This window comes from Pristis pectinata, chromosome 3 (genome assembly GCF_009764475.1).
Source record: "Pristis pectinata isolate sPriPec2 chromosome 3, sPriPec2.1.pri, whole genome shotgun sequence".
In the NCBI taxonomy this organism is placed as follows: domain Eukaryota; kingdom Metazoa; phylum Chordata; class Chondrichthyes; order Rhinopristiformes; family Pristidae; genus Pristis; species Pristis pectinata.
This window is the reverse complement of record NC_067407.1, coordinates 143,197,436-143,216,125: the sequence shown is the minus strand read 5'-3', so window position 1 is coordinate 143,216,125 and position 18,690 is coordinate 143,197,436. Positions and strand designations below refer to the sequence as shown.

At 50.5% G+C, this 18,690-nt stretch overlaps 1 protein-coding gene across 1 annotated transcript in view; it reads left to right on the top strand.

Moving 5' to 3' along the window:
- The first annotated feature begins 4,061 nt into the window (after window positions 1–4,061).
- Window positions 4,062–18,690, top strand: part of LOC127568675 (zinc-binding protein A33-like) — a 28,989-nt gene continuing 14,360 nt past the window's right edge. The window contains exons 1-2 of the mRNA XM_052012697.1: window positions 4,062–4,505; window positions 15,205–15,300. Of these exons, the coding sequence (XP_051868657.1) occupies window positions 4,092–4,505; window positions 15,205–15,300 (510 nt within the window). The 5' untranslated portion in view covers window positions 4,062–4,091. The remainder of the gene's footprint in view (window positions 4,506–15,204; window positions 15,301–18,690) is intronic.

The following is an 18,690-nucleotide window of genomic DNA, read 5'->3' as shown; positions in this document are numbered from 1 at the left end:
GTAGACAGGTGCATGTACACCGCCCCCTTTCCTGGTCAATGACCAGCTCTTTTGTTTTGCTGACATTGAGGGAAAGGTTGTTGTCATGACACCATTCCACTAAGCTCTCTATCTTCTTCCTGTACTCCGACTTGTTACTGGGATACAGGGAAATGAGAGAGGGAATGGCACTGAAGACGCTGCTCCCATGGTAGTGTAGCGGTTAGCGTAACGCTATTACAGCACCAGCGACCTGGGTTCAATTCCAGCCGCTGTCTGTAGGAAGTTTGTATGTTCTCTCCATGTCTGTGTGGGTTTCCTCCGGGTGCTCCGGTTTCCTCCCACATTTCCAAAGACGTACAGGTTAGGAAGTTGTGGGCATGCTATGTTGGCGCCAGAAGCGTGGCAACACTTGCGGGCTGCCCCCAGAACACTCTATGCAAAAGATGTGTGTTTCATTGTACACATGACTAATAGAGATATCTTATCTTATCTTGCCTTCTTCTCAGTAGCTGGTCTGGCCTGTAAGTGACTCCAGACCCACCCACACTGGTGACTTAAAATGGTGGTGAGTAGATGGAACGAGCTGCCAGAGGCAGGTACAACTACAGAATTTAAGAGACATTTAGAACTGTACATGGATAGGAAAGGCTGAGTGATAAGGTTGTACAGCACGGAGACAGACCCTTCGGCCCAACTCATCCATGCCGACTGTGTTGCCCAGCAAGCGAGTCCCATCTGTCCGCGTTTGGCCCACAGCCCTCTAAACCTCTCCTATCCACGGACTTATCTAGATGGCTTTTCAACTTTGCTAATGTGCCTGCCTCACCCACTATTTCTGGCAGCTCATTCCAAACACACACCACCCTTTGTGTGAAGAATCTGCCCCTGATGTCCCTTTTAAATCTCTCGCCTCTGATCTTAAACCTCTGCCCTCTTGTTTGTAGCTCCCCCTCCCTGGGAAAAAGACTGTGTGCTTTCACCCTGTCTATGCCCCTCATGGTCTTATCCACCTCTGTCAGGTCACCCCTCAATTTCCTACGTCCCAGGGAATGAAGTCCTAGTCTACACTCCCTCTCCTTGTAACTCAGGTCCCCAAGTCCGGGCAACATCCTGGTAAATCTTTTCTGCAGTCTTTCCAGTTTAATGACATCTTTTTTAGAGGGATATGGGTCAAATGCAGGCAAATGGGACGAACTCAGTTAGGCAACTTGGTCGGCATGGACGAGTTGGGCTGAAGGGCCTGTTTCCGTGCTGTACAACTCTGTGACTCTCTAACTCAGGGGCAATTACAGATGGACAAAAAATGCTGGCATTGCAGGAAAGCCCAGACTATGAACAATGGAAGACAAAAGCAGGCAGTGTGTGGAGAGGTGACCCAGGCAGTGGTTAATGAGTTAAATGGCTGCTGTGTCTCATCAACCAACCAGCAGATCACAGATGTGCCTCGCCTTCTGAGAAAACCACAAGGTTTTCTTTTGCTTTATTCAGTAACTTGGATTAACGTACAGTTCATACCAAGATGTTCCCATCGCCTCCCTCCACAAATAAAAGGCCTAACTCCAACACCCACTGAGCAGAGGGAGAATTCTGCACCGTGTTCCTGATACATCCCCAGCACTGTGGCACCATCCCAGCCAGGGGCACCTCTGGGTGCACCCCTATGTCGCCTTGGTCCTAGTGTCCTGGCCAGAGTCACCTCCTGACAAACTGCCTGCTTCTGTCTTCCGTTGTCCACAACCTGGGCCTGAGGGCAGCGCCAGCATTTATTGGCCATCCCCAGGTCTCTGCCGCTTCAGTTGCCCACCTCCACCGGCCCCAACACCACTCCCGGGGGTCACCCGGACACCTTTGTGTCTCTCTGAGATGGCGAGGGCACGGCCAACCTCCTGCTCACACATTTGTTCTTTCTTAATACAGAGAGAGGCCATTCAGCCCATCACGTCTGTGCTGGCTGGCAACAGAGCAATGAGGGAGTCCCGTTTCATCGCTCCTTGTTTCCCTCCAACTTATTCTCCCCTCATTCCCACCATCTGCCCTCAGATTCTGCCCCTCACCCACAAACTGGGGGACTATCTACTGTGGCCAAATAACCTACTGACCCGCACATTGTTGGGAAGTGGGAAGAAACCCACGCGGTCACAGGGAGAACATGCAAACTCCATGCAGACGGCACCGGAGATGAGAGAACGTAGAACAGTACGGCACAGGAACAGGCCCTTCGGCCCACCATGTTGTGCTGAACTAACTAAACCAGTAATTAAATGTCCAACTAAACAACTCCCTTCTGCCTGCACAATGCCCACATCCCTCCATTCTCTGCACATCCATGGGCCTATCTTTTAAAAAGAACTTTATCTATACCTCACAGTAACAGGCCCTTCCGGCCCGACGAGCCCGCGCTGCCCAATTACACCCATGTTACCCGTACAAACCCCTATGTCTTTGGAATGTGGGAGGAAACCGGAGCACCCGGAGGAAACCCACGCAGACACGGGGAGAACGTACAAACTCCTTACAGACAACGGTGGGAATAGAACCCGGGTCACTGGCGCTGTGATAGCGTTCCGCTAACCGCTACACTACCCTGCCGCTAAGAGCCTCTTAAACACCTCTTTGTCGTAAACTCCTTCTTCACCCAGAGAGCGGAGAGTACCTGGGACACAGTCCTGGAGAGGGTGGTGGAATGGTGGAAGCTGGGTCACTGACAGTGGAGAAGAAGTGTCCGGGCAGAGAGGGCAATGGGCCAAGTGCTGGAAGATGGGCGTAATACACTGGTCAGTGTGGACATTGTGGGCCGAACGGCCTGTTTCCATGCGGTATAACTCTACCCGCGCTCCATGCTGACCAAGATGTCCATCCAAGCTAGTCCCATTGGTCAATGTTTGGCCCATAACCTTCTAAAGAGTAACACTCAAAGTGCTGGAGGAACTCAGTGGGTCAGGCAGCGTCTGTGGAGGGAGATGGACAGTCAACGTTTCGGGTTCAGATCCTTCAACAGGACTGCTAAAAGTGCACTGTTTAAAACGTCATTTATATCTTTGCAATCAAAGGGAGAGTCCAGCACTACCCAACAAAAACAATTTGCATTTATGTAGAGTCTTACAGTAGCAAACACGCCTTGGCCCAGGGCAATCTTCCGCCAAGCCACTGGGATCGTTGTAGTGACTCCTGGAGCATCTTCGAGGAAGGACTGGGAAGATTCCAGAGCTTTTGAGCCAGGCAGCTGAGGCAGGGCCTCCAATAGTGGAATAGTCTGCCATCCAGCTGGATTCTGGGGGTCGAGCTCGGGGGGGTGGGGGGGGGGGTGGCGGGGGGGGTGGTGATTAGAGTCAGAGAGAGTCACAGAGCGATACAACACGGATACAGGCCCTTCAGCCCAACCAGTCCGTGCCGACCATGGTGCCCACCCAGCAAGTCCCAATTTTCTGTGTTCGGCCCATATCCCTCCAAGCCCCGCCCCTCCATGTACCGATCCAAGTGCTTCTTAAATGATGCTGTTGTACCTGCCTCACCCACTTCCTCTGGCAGCTCGTTCCACACACTCACCACCCTCTGTGTGAAAACATTGTCCCTCAGGTCCCTTTTAAATCTTTCCCCTCTCACCCTAAACTTATGTCCCCTAGTTTTGGACTCCCCTACCCTGGGGAAAAGACTGTTACCGTCCACCTTATCTCTTCCTCTCATAATTTTAAACACTTCTATAAGGTCGCCCCTCATTCTCCTACGTTCCAAGGAATAAAGACCCAGCCTGACCAACCTCTCCCTGTAACTCAGGCCCTCGAGTCCTGGCAACATCCTCGCAAATCTTCTCTGCCCTCTTTCCAGTTTAACCACGTCTTTCCCATAACAGGGCGACCAAAACTGTCCACAGTGCTCCAAGTGCGGCCTCACCAACGACTCGTACAACTGCAACATAACGTCCCAACTCCCGTACTCAGTGCCCTTGGAGCGTTGGAGGAGCAGGGGGGCATTGTAGGACTGAGGGTTCATAGGAGGCAGTGTCCCTTTAAGTTGGCAACAGGACTGAGAAGTGAAACTGCATTGAAGTGTATCTCTGTGGGCAGTCCTGTAAACAGGAAGCAGCCTTGTTCGAGAAGGCTTGTGGCAAAATGGAACAGGGACAAAAGATATCTTGGCTGGAGGACGAACTGTCGTGTCCCATATGTCAGGATATCTTCAAGGACCCTGTGTTCCCACCGTGTCAGCACAACTTCTGCTGCGCCTGTTTGATGAGCTACTGGAAACAAAAGGGAGGGTGTGAATGCCCAGTTTGCAGGGAGACATATTCCAACAGCGAGTTAAAATGGAACCGCACACTGGCCAATATTGTCGACTCCTTCCTGAAGGAAGTGACCAAGGCTCGGGAGCAGGGCGAGGCAGGAGGCATGTGTGGGCAGCACAAGGAGATTCTGAAACTCTTCTGTAAGGAGGACGAGGAGGTGCTGTGTGTGGTTTGCCTGCACTCCAAGAGGCACGAAAACCATAAGTGCCTTCCTTTGGATGAAGCAGCAAAAGAGTGCAAGGTAAGGGACTCAGCACCAGGTGGGCTGGGCGGGAGGGAGGGCAGGACGGAGGTCACACACACACTCATACACACTCACATACACACTCACACACACGCACACTCACACGCATACTCACACGCACACTCACACGCACACTCACACACACACTCACACACACACTCACACACTCACAGACGCACACTCACACACACTCTCACACACTCACACTCTCACACACACACACTCACACACACTCTCACACACTCTCACACACACACACACACTCTCACACACACACACACACACACACACTCTCACACACACACACACTCACACACACACACACACACCACACACTCTCACACACACACACACTCACACACACACACACACAGAGCGAAGTTGTCCCGAGCCACTCTGGCTGAAGGGGCTTCCCAGGGAAAGGGGGAAATGTTGGGATAACATCAGGCAAGGTGATGGGCTGAGTGGTCAGCTGAAAGTCGGTTTCACCCACAGTCGGACAGCAGAGGTTTAAGGTGAGGGGGGGGAAGGTTTAAAGGAGATGTGTGGGTCAGGTGTTTACACACAGCGTGGTGGGTGCCGGGGGTGCTGGAGGCAGGTACAATAGGGGCATTTATGAGGCATTTGGACAGGAACAAACAGGCAGGGAATGGAGGAACATGGATCATGTGGAGAGAGAGGGCATCTGCTTGCTATAGCATCAGGGCCAGTAGGGACATGCTGGGCCAAAAGGCCTGTTCTTGTTCTATGACTCTAGTAAAGGTTCAAAAGCCATCGTGTATGAAGGCCAAACCCAACGGGGTAAAGGCAATGAGTTAATGGCTGAAATGTTCCTGGTGCAGTGGGGGTCTGTTCACCCCGGGGCAGCACTGAACACACCGTTGGAGGGGTGTATAACCACGGCAGACTAACCCTGACCTAGTTACATGCCTCCACCTCCTGCAAGGTCCCTGAACTGAAGCATCAGCAAACACCAACCACGAACGGCGCCGGGGAGTTCCCCGGCAACATTCACAGGTACTCTGTGGGGGATTTTACTCATTGTTTCAGGTCAGTCTCTCACCCACCGCCCCACCTCCTGAACCCACTACTACAGGCCAACAGCCAGGGGCAGGAGTTACAGGGTCACAGAGTCACACAGCACCGAAACAGGCCATTCAGCCCAACTCGTCCATGCCGACCAAGGTGTTTACCTCAGCTACTCCCATTTGCCTGCGTGTGGCCCATGTCCCTCTAAGTCTTTCCTATCCATGGACCTGTCCGAATAGCTTTTACCCACCTCTACCACTTCCTCTGGCAGCTCGTTCCACACACCTACCACTCTCTGGGTGAAAAAGTTGCCCCTCAGGTCCCCTTTAAATCTCTCCCCTCTCACCTTAAACCTGTCCCCTACCCTGGGGAAAAGACTGTTACCGTCCACCTTATCTATGCCTCTCATGATTTCATAAACCTCCATAAGGTTGCCCCTCAGCCTCCTTCACTCCAGGGAGAACAGTCTCAGCCTGTCCAGTCTCTCCCTATAACTCTCGGAGGATCCAGAGGGAACACGGGAGGGATGGACAGAGAGGGTTAGGGTGGAATTCCTGCCCATGCATGGCTCAGGGAAGGAAGCAACAGGCCCACACGCTACGTTCCAGGGGAAGACCCTGGCAGCTACTTCACCTGGGGATGACCACTCGGCCCCTCCAGACAGCAGTGAGGCAGGCTGATCGCAGCTCTGGAGCCAGACCCTCTGCCTCTCCCCAACCCACCGGGGAGGAACATTCGGGATTTAGGATTAGTACTTGTCCTGGCTCATAGGGACAGGTCTGAACTTTTACCTCAGCTCCCCCCCCAGGGGCAGCACAGTGGTCTGGCTGGTTGAATTGCTGCCTCACAGCGCCAGAGACCCGGCTTCAATCCTGACCTCCGGGTGCTCCGGTTTTCTCCCACATTCCATTAAGTGGCTGCTGTAAATGCCCCAAGTGTGTGGGTAGGTGGCAGGAGAAATGGGCAATTTGCAGGAATGGAGAGAAGCAGGAGGAGCTTACAGAGAAATAAGGGGGAATGGGACTGATGCTCTGAACCGATGGGCTGAGTGGCCTCGTGGGTGGTGAGAAATGCAGCTAAAATGAGAAAGTAGTTTCCCAATTTTACTCCTGAAACGCTGGCTGTAATTTATCTGCCTCCGACCCTCAGCCCCTGAACCCACGAGCTGCAGATCCCGTGCCCCTCGCCCACCCTGCCTGACGTCTCAGAGTTTGCAGAGCGTCTTTGTGTAAACCTTCCCCAGTTTTTATATTTATATATTTACAATATTTGTATCATTTTCAATGGGCCGGAGTGGTAGTGTAGCAGTTAGCGTAACGCTATTACAGCACCAGCGACCCAGGTTCAATTCCAGCCGCTGTCTGTAAGGAGTTTGTACGTTCTCCCCGTGTCTGCGTGGGTTTCCTCCAGGTGCTCCGGTTTCCTCCCACATTCCAAAGACGTACGGGTTAGGAAGCTGTGGGCATGCTATGTTGGCGCCGGAAGTGTGGCGACACTTGCGGGCTGCCCCCAGAACACACTACGCAAAAGATGCATTTCACTGTGTGTTTTGATGTACATGTGACCAATAAAGAAATCTTATCTTATTTAATTCATTTTTTTTGACAAATATACATCAAATCAACACACTCCAACTCCTGTGGTGACCACCAGTCACGGAAGGTCTCCAAGGGGCAGGTGGACACCACGTGCTCCCTCTCCAGGACACCCAGGCATGGACCTTTCCTCGGAAGAGGGACAGACTGTCAGCTCGGGTGGAAGCCCCGACGGCCCTCTACCAGGACCTGTGAATGGCCACCTTGGTCAGGCCCAGGAGCAGATGGATGAGGAGGCTCCTCCCTCTGTACCGAGTGCCTGAAGATCAAAGAGTGTGATTGAAATGGAACGGGAAGCAACCCCTTCACATATTCAAGGGCTGTACGTCTCACGGTCCATACACAGACAACACGTGCACACCTCCAGTCTGCAGAAAGGCCAGGGAGCCTGAGAGTCAGGGACCCAACTCAACGGCCTCTTGTATGGCACTGCTCTGTGCCTTGTGTAACCCTGGGGTCCAGGCATCGCTCGGAGAACTCTCCCCTGCACTCCCTCTCTCCTTGCTCAGGTGTGCTGGACACCTGTGGCCCTACAGCAACACACACCAAACACCGGAGGAACTCAGCAGGTCAGGGAGCATCCGTGAAGGGAAACAAACCGTCAACATTTTGGGCCGAGACCCTTCATCAGGACTGGAAAGGAAGAGGGCAGAAGCCAGAATAAGAAGGTGGGGGGAGGGGGAGGAGCACACGCAGGCAGGGGAGAGGTCCGGGGACAGGTGAGTCCAGGTGAGAGGGGGGAAGGTAGGAGGGTGGGGGAGGGGGGAGATGTAAGAAGCTGAGAGGTGATGGACAGGAGAGACCAAGGGGTAGAGGAGGAGGACTCCGGTGGGAGAGGGCAGTGGAGCATGGAATAAAGGAAGGAGGTGGGGAATAGATGGGCAGGTCATGGGGAGGGAGGGGAGGGGGTCACAGGAATCAGGGGGAGAAGAGGGGACGGGTTACTGGAAGTTGGAGAAATCGATGTTGAGGCCGTCGGGTTGGAGACGCCCGAGGCAGAATGTGAGGTGTTGTTCCTCCAACCTGCGCCTGGCCTCAACGTGGCAGCAGAGGAGGCCGTGGACAGACACGTCAGTGTGGGAGCGGGATGTGGAACTGAAGTGGGTGACCACCGGGAGGTCCTGGCTGTTGCAGCGGACGGAGTGAAGGTGCTCGACGAAGCAATCACCCAACCTGCGCCGGGTCTCACTGATGTAGAGGAGCCTGCACCGGGAGCACCGGATGCAGTAAATGACCCCGTCGGACTCACAGGGGAAGCGCTACCTCACCTGTGGTCCTACCCCTGTCTCTCACACTGCAGTGCCCTGCAGCTACAAACCTGGTGACCTTCTGAACGCTGGAAACACTCAGCAAGTCCGGCAGCGTCCGCAGAGAGAAAAACAGTTAATGTTTCAGGTCTGAGGCCCATTGGGACTGCTGTTCTCAGCACTTTCTGGTTCCTGCTCAGATTTCCAGCATCTGCAGTTTTTTTGATTCGCATTACTTTCTATCTGTAACTCAGGAGGCGGGCCCTGAACTCTCTGCAGACCGGCGCGACTCCTGAACCACGGCACTGGGATAATCCGGAGATTCCTACCTCTGGGGTCCAGCTATTTAACCTCCTCCCTGATTCCTTCAAATCTGCCGGCAGGGCCTCGATGTTCTTTTCCTGGGTCACTGGTGCCGATGTGGACCGTGACTTCTGGCTGTTCACCCTCCCCTCCTGGAATGTTCTGCAGCCACTCAGTGATCATCCACGCCCTGGTAGAAGGAAGCATCAGAACATCCTGCATTCACTCCCGGGAGACGGGGAAAAAACTGTCTCTCCCCAAGCCACAGAAACTCCACCAACGATTGCTCCCTTGACCTTTCCCCTTCCTCGTGTACAGCAGAGATAGTTCTGTGATCTCAGGTCTGTCTGCACCCCCAGGGAAACCTCCCCACTGAAGCCTGAGGGCACATCCCACCAGGCTCAAGGACACCTTCTATCTTGCTGTTATAAGACTGTTGAACGGTCCCCTAGTATGATAAGATGGACTCTTGATCTCACAATCTACCTCATTATGACCTTGCACCTTATTGTCTGCCTGCACTGCACTTTCTCTGTAATTGTGACACTTTGCATTCTGTTATTGTTTTTACCCTGTACTACCACAATGCACTGTGCAATGAATGGCGGAGAAGGAATGGCAGGGTGAAGGAACCGTGGGTGACGAGAGAGGTGGAACGACTTGTTAGGGAGAAGAAGGTAGCATACGTGAGGTATAAGCAGCAAGGTTTAGACAGGGCCCGTGAGGAATATAGGGTAGCGAGGAAGGAACTTAAGAAGGGGCTGGGGAGAGCTAGAAAGGGACACGAAAAGGCTTTGGCTAGTAGGGTTAAGGAAAATCCCAAGGCCTTTTTCACGTACGTGAAGGGTAGGAGGATGGCTAGGGTAAAGGTAGGTCCGATTAAAGACAAAAGTGGGAGGATTTGCCTGGAGGCGGCGGAAGTGGGAGAAGTTCTCAATGAATACTTCTCTTCAGTATTCACCAGGGAGAGGGGTCTTGATGACGCGGAAGGGAGTGCTGGTAGGGGTAATGTTCTCGAGGTTGTAGATATCAAGAGAGAGGATGTGTTGAAGTTGTTAAATAATATCAAGACAGATAAATCTCCGGGGCCTGACGGGATTTTCCCCAGGCTGCTTCGAGAGGCAAGGGAGGAGATTGCTGAACCGCTGGTAAGGATCTTTGAGTCCTCGTTGTCCACAGGGATGGTGCCGGAGGTTTGGAGGGTGGCGAATGTTGTCCCCTTGTTCAAAAAAGGTAGTAGGGATAGTCCAGGGAATTATAGACCGGTGAGTCTCACGTCTGTGGTGGGTAAGCTGTTAGAAAGGATTCTAAGGGATAGGATCTATGAACACCTGGAGAATCATGGACTGATTAGGGACAGCCAGCATGGCTTTGTGAAGGGAAGATCTTGCCTCACAAGCCTGATAGGGTTCTTTGAGAAGGTGACCAGGAATATTGATGAGGGCAGTGCGGTGGATGTGGTTTACATGGATTTTAGTAAGGCGTTTGATAAGGTTCCTCATGGTAGGCTTCTTCAGAAGATCAGAGGCCAAGGGATCCAAGGAAGCTTGGCTGTGTGGATTAGGAATTGGCTTGCCTGTAGAAAGCAGAGGGTTGTGGTGGAAGGAGTGCCCTCGGATTGGAGGGCAGTGACTAGTGGGTGTCCCGCAGGGATCGGTTTCTGGGACCTCTACTTTTTGTGATATTTATAGATGACTTAGATGAGGGGGTGGAGGGCTGGGTTAGTAAGTTTGCGGATGACACTAAGATCGGTGGTGTTGTGGATAGTGTGGAGGGCTGTCGGAGCTTACAGAGGGATATTGATAGGATGCAGAGCTGGGCTGACAAGTGGCAGATGGAGTTCAATGCGGAGAAGTGTGAGGTGGTACACTTTGGAAGGACAAACTCCAGGGCAGAGTACAGGGTAAACGGCAAGGTACTTGGCAGTGTAGAGGAGCAGAGGGATCTGGGGGTTCATATTCACAGTTCACTGAAAGTTGCCTCACAGGTGGATAGAGCAGTTAAGAAGGCCAATGGGATGTTAGCTTTCATAAATCGTGGGATTGAGTTTAAGAGCCGCGAAGTGATGATGCAGCTTTACAAAACTCTAGTTAGACCACACTTGGAGTACTGTGTTCAGTTCTGGTCGCCTCATTATAGGAAGGATGTGGAGGCGTTGGAGAGGGTGCAGAGGAGATTTACCAGGATGCTGCCTGGATTAGAGCGTATGGAATATGAGGAGAGGCTTAAGATGCTAGGGCTTTATTCACTGGAAAGGAAGAGGATGAGAGGAGACATGATAGAGGTATATAAAATATTGAGAGGAATAGATAGAGCAGACAGTCAGTGCCTCCTTCCCAGGGCACCAATGCTCAAGACGAGAGGGCATGGCTTTAAGGTTATGGGTGGGAGGTTCAGGGGATATGTCAGGGGGAGGTTTTTCACCCAGAGAGTGGTTGGTGCATGGAATGCGCTGCCTGGGGTGGTGGTGGAGGCAGATACATTGGACAGTTTCAAGAATTTATTGGATAGGCACATGGAGGAATGTGAGATAGAGGGATATGTGGGAGGAAGGGGTTAGATAGTGTGAGGGTGGTTTGATGGACGGCACAACATGGTGGGCCGAAGGGCCTGTTTTGTGCTGTATGGTTCTATGATTCTATGGTTCTATGGATCTGTACAAACGGTGTGCAAGACAAGTTTTTCACTGTACCTCGGTACAAGTGACAATAATAAACCAATTCCAATACCAACTCATCATCAGTACCCAGTTCTGAATTCTGGTCAGTGAGCAGGAGGCTCCGGAGGTGTCCTGAACTACCCACCCACCCTTTCTGCTCCATATGTACGTCATCCAGTCCCCCCCTGCCTGAACCCTCTTGAGCTGTGGGTGCGACCCCCTCCTGAAATGTGGCATCCATGAAGCTCCCATCCTCCCTGATGGACCCCCCTGATGGTCGCTGCTGTTTGAGCTCCAAAGCCCAGAGCTCGAGCACCTTGCGCTGATGAGCCCTCCCGCACCTGTGGTTGTCCAGGATACGGAGAAGCACTGTCGGACAGGTCCATGGATCGGAAAGGTTCAGAAGGTTATGGGCCAAACGCTGGCAGGTGGGACTAGTTTGGGTTGGGAATCTTGGTCAGCATGGACCAGTTGGGCCGAAGGGCCTGTTTCCATGCTGTGTGACTCTGTGACTCTATTTTTGCAAATTTTGCTGTTCTGTGTGTTATGTGTTGTCATTTTATCATCTATTATCTTAGGTTTGCTTTTTTGACAAGGAACATTCCTTCCCCTTAGAGATAAATGATCATTTCTGTCATTGGGTTGTAGTCATGGAGTCCGAGTTATACAGCACAGAAATTGGCCCACCCCATCCATGCTGACCACAGTGCCTACCTGAGCCAGTCCCATTTGCCTGCGCTTGGTCCATATCCCACTAGACCTTTCCTATCCATGTACCTGTCCAAAGGTCATTTAAACACTGAAATTGTACCCGCCTCAACCACTTCCTTTGGCAGCCTGTGTTAAATTGTTTTGCTAATTCCCCTCAATAATCTCCTGTTCCAAAACTTTCCAGCTGTGAGCCAACACCAGACAGTTGACTTGCTCACTGGCCCAGTTCCCAGCAGGTGTGAGGGGGTCAAAGTCCCTCGTTATCTTCCCCTTTCTTCACCAGGGATTACTGTTGGCTGTTGCAACACTTCCCCTCTGTCCCAGTCTGAGGGAGGTCAGTCTCTGTGCATGACCCCTGGGGCTGTGGGTTGGGGTTTGTTGAAGCTGCAACTGTTTTCAGAGTTAGTGCTACAAGGGCTACAGCAAGGAATTGTGAACACAGAGAGTTGTGAACACAGAGAGTTGTGAACAAGGAATTGTGAACACAGAGAGTTGTGAACACAGAGAGTTGTGAACAAGGATTGTGAACACAGAGAGTTGTGAACACAGAGAGTTGCGAACAAGGAATTGTGAACACAGAGAGTTGTGAACACAGAGAGTTGTGAACAAGGAATTGTGAACACAGAGAGTTGTGAACACAGAGTTGTGAACACAGCCCAGTCCATTGCAAGGATAGCCTCCCCTCCACTGCCTCCACCCACACTTCCCGCTGCCTCAGGAAAGCAGTCAACATCATCAAAGACCCCACCCCAGACATTCTCTCTTCTCCCCCCTCCCATCGGGCAGAAGATACAAAAGCTTGAGAACACATCCCACCAGGCTCAAGGACAGCTTCTGTCCCGCTGTTATAAGACTCTTAAATGGACCTCTGGTACAATAAAGAACTCCTGATCTCTCAATCTTTCTCGCCGTGGCCCTTGCACCTTATTGTCTGCCTGCAATGCACTTTCTCTGTAACTGTAACACTTGATTCTGCATTCTGTTTTCCCTTGTACTGCCTCGATGTACTGATGTAGGGCATGATCTGTCTGGATGGCACGCAGACAAAATCTTTTCACTGTATCTTGGTACATGTGACAATAATATACCCATTACCAGTCACCACAGTTCAAAGCCAGATGTAGTCTGTGTTTGGTGAGGAACTGTTCTTGGAGCCAGTGTGAGTTGAGTGATGGTGTTTGCTCTTTCCCTCTGAAAGCATTAAAACCTCTGCTGAAAGCACACACAGCCGAACATGTTAAGGGGACTCCGGCAGATGGCACCGGTAATCGCGACTGGACAGTGGTGCGGTAGGTAGTGCTACTGCCTCATGGCTCCAGGGTTTGGGTTCTATTCTGACCTCCGGTGCTGTCCATGTGGTTATCACGGACTGAGTGGGCCAAAGGGCCTGTTTCCGCATCATACATAGAACAGAGAACACAGAACAGCACAGGAAAATGCCCTACGGCCCACCAGGTCTGTGCTGACCATGATGCCAATCTAAACAAACCCCGTCTGCCTGCACACGGTTCCTGTCCCTCGTCTCCCTGCCTGTTCCTGTGTCTGTCTAAATGCCTCTTAAACATTGCTGTTGTACCTGCCTCCCCCACCTCCCCAGGCACCCACCACTCTCTGTGTAAAAACTTGCCCCGCACATCTCCTTTAAACTTTCCCCCTCTCACCTTAAATGCACGCCCTCTGGTATTTAACATCTTCACTCTGGAAAAAAGACTTCTATTAACTTTTTAAAATTATGCCTTCAATAAACTTTTATAAACTTTTACCAGGTCTCCCCTCAGCCTCTGACGCTTCAGAGAAAACAACCCAAATTTGTCCAACCTCTCCTTATAGCTCAGACCCTCTAATCCAGGCAGCAGCCTGGTGAACCTCTTCTGCACCCTCTCCAAAGCATCCACACCCTTCCTGTAATGGGGCGACCAGAACAGCACACAGTGCTCCAAGTGTGGCTGAACCAAAGTTTTATACAGCTGCAAAATGACCTGCCACCTTTTATACTCAACACCCCTGCCGTACGCCTTCTTTACCACCTTATCTACTTGTGTTGCCACAGGGAGCTGTGGACTTGCACCCACATCCCTCTGTACATCAATGCTCCTGTCATTTGTTGTGCACTTTCCTCTTGCAGTTGACCCTCCCAAAGTGCATCAGCTCACACATGTCCCGATTAAACTCCCCCTGCCATTTCTCCGTCCATATTTCCAACTACATCCTGCTGAATCCTTTGACAACCTTCCTCACTGTCCACAACTCTAAGTTTTGTGTTGTCTGTAAACGTATTCACCAGTCCACTTAAACTTACATCCAATTCGTCTGTATATATCAGAAACAACAATCAGTCCCAGCACTGATCCTTGCGGAACGCCACTGGTCAGAATAAAACCCCTCCACCACTGGAGTCATAGAGCAACACAGCACGGATACAGGTCCTTCGGCCCAACTAATCCATGCCAACCACAGTGCCCATCCAGCTAGTCCTAGTTTTCTGTGTTCCCCTCATATCCCTCCAAGCCCCGCCCCTCCATGTACCGATCCAAGTGCTTCTTAAATGACCCTGTTGGACCTGCCTCACCCACTTCCTCTGGCAGCTCGTTCCACACACTCACTGCCCTCTGCGTGAAAACATTGTCCCTCAGGTCCCTTTTAAATCTTTCCCCTCTCACCCTAAACCTATGTCCCCTAGTTCTGGACTCCCCTACCCTGGGGAAAAGACTGTTACTGTCCACTTTATCTCTGCCTCTCATAATTTTAAACACTTCCATAAGGTCGCCCCTCATTCTCCTACAAGGAATAAAGACCCAGCCTGGCTGACCTTTCCCTATAACTTCGGCCCTCTGGTCCTGGCAACATCCTTGTAAATCTTTTGACGTCTGTCAAAAGACTTTTGACCCTCTGACTTCTGTGGCCATCAATTTTGCTTCCAAATGTTGTCTCTCTATGAATGTTGATTGATCAGGTGTTCAGCATCATCCTGATGTGAAGAATTAACCTCTGGCCCTAGTTCTCGTCCTCCCTCCAGCCTACTGGTTCCCATTGGGTTGCACCTAACATGGGCTTCTATCCCTGCACACTCATTTTAAGGCACTTATAACAATCTCTTGCTCTGTGCTGAAGTAGTATTGTTAACCAAAATTCTTCAACTAATATTCTTTCAGGATGAACTGAAGATACTGATTAAAACCCTAAAAGCCAAGATGGAGAAATTCCTTGGGATTAGGAATGAGTATGACCTGACTTTAAACCATATTCAGGTGAGCTCCCGAACTTGGTCTGTTAAAGACTAACTGCACCATATACTTTGTTTGTATGAAGCTGAAATGTCTTTATCTTTATATTTGGTTTGGAAACAATTCCACACAAGAAAGGCAGTAGAAGTTTGGAACTCACAATACAAAATGGCAATTGATGCCGGAACATTTGTTAATATTAAATCTGGGATTGATGGATGTCCGTTTATCTGAGGTGTTAAAGTTTAGAAGGGAAAGGTTACAGATGGAGTTGGGTCACAGATCTCCAATTCTCACTGAAAGGCACAGCAGGTCAAGGGACTAAGTCTTCTCCTTCAGGGGCATCTTCCCAAATATACTGAGAATCAGCCCATTGGTGGCTGACACAAGCAACGTTTACTTGAACCCAAATGCTCCTCGCACTCTTATGCTCACAGTACAAACATCGCGTGCAAGGAAAGTGACTAATGATAAACACAGAAAGCCTGGTTCCACTAAAAATTTGAGGAAATGAAAACAAACTTGAATAAATTGTGGTCGCCACAAATCAAAGGTCCAAACTATTGACCTCCTTGAAACAAACTAAAGACAGAAAATGCTGGAAACACTCGGCAGGTCAGGCAGCATCTGTGGAGAGAGAAACAGAGATAATGTTTTAGGTAGAAGATCCTACATCAGAACTGGAAAAGTGAGGAAAGAAATTAGTCTTATTTTGCAGAGAGGGTGGGGATGGATGGCAGAGGACAAGGGGCACCTCTCCATGGGGCAGGATTGCCCAGCTGTCAGAGTCATGAGGTCAGGTAGAGAAAGGGGAATGATAAAACTATGAAATGCAGGTCAGAGCTGCTAACAAATCGTGCAACCAGGAGGGAGATGCTGGAAATGTCCAGCTGGTCAAACAGTATCTGAGGAGCGAGAAAAGCTGAGTGAATATTACAGACAGATAACCTTACAGCAGAACTGAGCAAAGAAAGCAAATTCACGGAAAGCGTTGAATTCAATAATCACTCAGACGAGAGATGAAGTCTTGGTCCTCAGGCTTGCTTTGGGTTTCCTTGAAGTGCAGGAGATCACAGAGGGGTCAGGGTGGGAGTGGGGTGGAGAATTAAAGTGGTTGCTCCTGTAGACTGAAAAAATTCTTAAATTGCAGGTTTATCCAACGAAATGATTAGGTAATTTGAAACAATGGATCATTGTCCTAATCCGTGTATTTAATTAATTAAAATGTGGCCCAAAATGTGGCAGAAGATACAGGAGCCTGAGGGCACATACTATCAGGCTTAAGGGCAGCTTCTATCCCACTGTGATATAACTATTGAACGGTTCCCTTATACGATGAGATGGACTCTTGACCTCACAATCTACCTTGCTGTGACCTTGCACCTTATTGTCCACCTGCACTGCACTCACCTGTAGCTGTAACACTTTACTCTGCATTCTGTTATTGCTTTACCCTGTACGACCTCAATGCACTGTGTAATGAATTGGTCTGTACGATCGGTTTGCAAGACAAGTTTTTCACTGTTCCTCGGTACAAGTGACAATAATAAACCAATTCCAATACCAATAGTTTAAATGAAATATTAATTTTGCGTCAAAAGCTGAAGTAAGCAAATATATGAAGCAGATCAGGGGAGAAGATTGTTCAGATCAGAGGGATCCTCTGGGGAGACACCAAGCTCCTCCTTATGATCCCAGTTTGTTATCCAAAGGGAAGCGAGTAAATTGGTAAATTGGTTTATTATTGTCAGATGTACCAAGGTACAGTGAATAACTTTGTTCTGCGTGTCATCCATACAGATCATTTCACCACATCAATACATTGGGGTAGTGCAAGGGAAAACAATAACAGAATGCAGAATAAAGTGTCACAGCTACAGAGAAAGTGCAGTGCAGGCAGACAATAAAGTGCAAGGTCATAACGAGGTAGATTGTGAGGACAAGAGTCCATCTTATCACACTAGGGAACCATTCAATAGTCTTATAACAGTGGGATAGAAGCTGCCCTTGAGCCTGGTGGTACGTGCTTTCAGGCTTTTGTATCTTCTGCCCGATGGGAGGGAGGAGAAGAGAGAGTGTCCGGGGTGGGTGGGGTCTTTGATTATGCTGGCTGCTTTACCGAGGCAGCGGGAAGTGTAGACAAAGGCCATGGAGGGGAGGCTGGTTTCTGTGATTCTTGGAGAACGAGTTCCCTTCTGCTGTTCTCGATATCGATCTCACACCCATCACACTTGCACCTTACTGTCAGGAAGCTGCTCCACAAGGCTCCCGTTTCTCATGACAGCAAGTTCCCTTGAGGAAGAGTAAAACATCGCAATATCCGCGGAGTTTGAGGGGAAGTCAGACAGGCTTGAACTCTAGATGGTGAGTCATTGCCTCAGAGGGTGAGACCCAGGTTTAGGGCCTGTGGCTCCCCATCCACAGAGTCCTTCAGAGAATCAAGTGGAGGAGCAGAGGCTCCCATCCCAGTTCAGCTGCTGGTATCTCCGTCCAAGCACACCAGCCAACTGTTGTTCCTTGAGTGGAGTCATGGAGTCATACTGTGTGGATACAGACCCTTTGGCCCAACTCCTTCTTGCCAGCCATGATGTCTGTCCCAGCGAGTCCCATTTGCCTGCGTTTGACCCATATCGTTTTAAACCTTTGCTATCCATGTACAAGCCTTTGAAACGTTGTAATTGTATCTGCCTCTGGCAGTTCTTTCCATTACCCACCCTTCAGCCTTGTCTGCAAACTCCATCGCATTGTTTACATCAAGCTAACTCTTCCAATCGACTGTGAGGTAGGTTAATGGAGGTGGGAACTCGCAGGGCATGATCAGATGTTGCAAAGGGAGTAACGTTGGGGTCACCCTGGATGGATGAAGAAAGATGTTCTTCCTTCAGTTCTCCTTCCAGGGTCCTGTAACATAATGTTCTCCCCTGCTCCCTGGGTTCATGCTGGGGTGCCAGCTCAAGGTTGGTTAGACATGCAGCTGTCCATAGTGATAGGCTCTCTGAGGGACGTTCCTTCCCTGGAAGATGGGTTTATTGATGGTGCCGGTGCCCTGCAGGTATTGTTGGGGTACAGGCTCGGGACACAGGGTAAGAGTTCAGGCCTGAGAGAGGAGGGTGAACCAATGCAATTCTTTACCACAGAAGGAAGCTGAGGCCAGGTCCCTGAATATATTTAAGAAAAATGCGCCAGAAAGAGTCAAACAGGCCCTTCAGCCCATCGATATTGTGCTGACCATCAGGCACCCACTTACACTCATCCTGCACTGATCCCATTTTATTCTCCCCACATTCCCATCAGCTCCCCCACTAACACTCTACCCCTCACCCACACACTAATGGGAATGTGGCCAGTTCAGCCACCGACCCGCACATCCTTGGGATGTGGGAGGAAAGACCCCGGGGGAAATGCTCGCGGTCA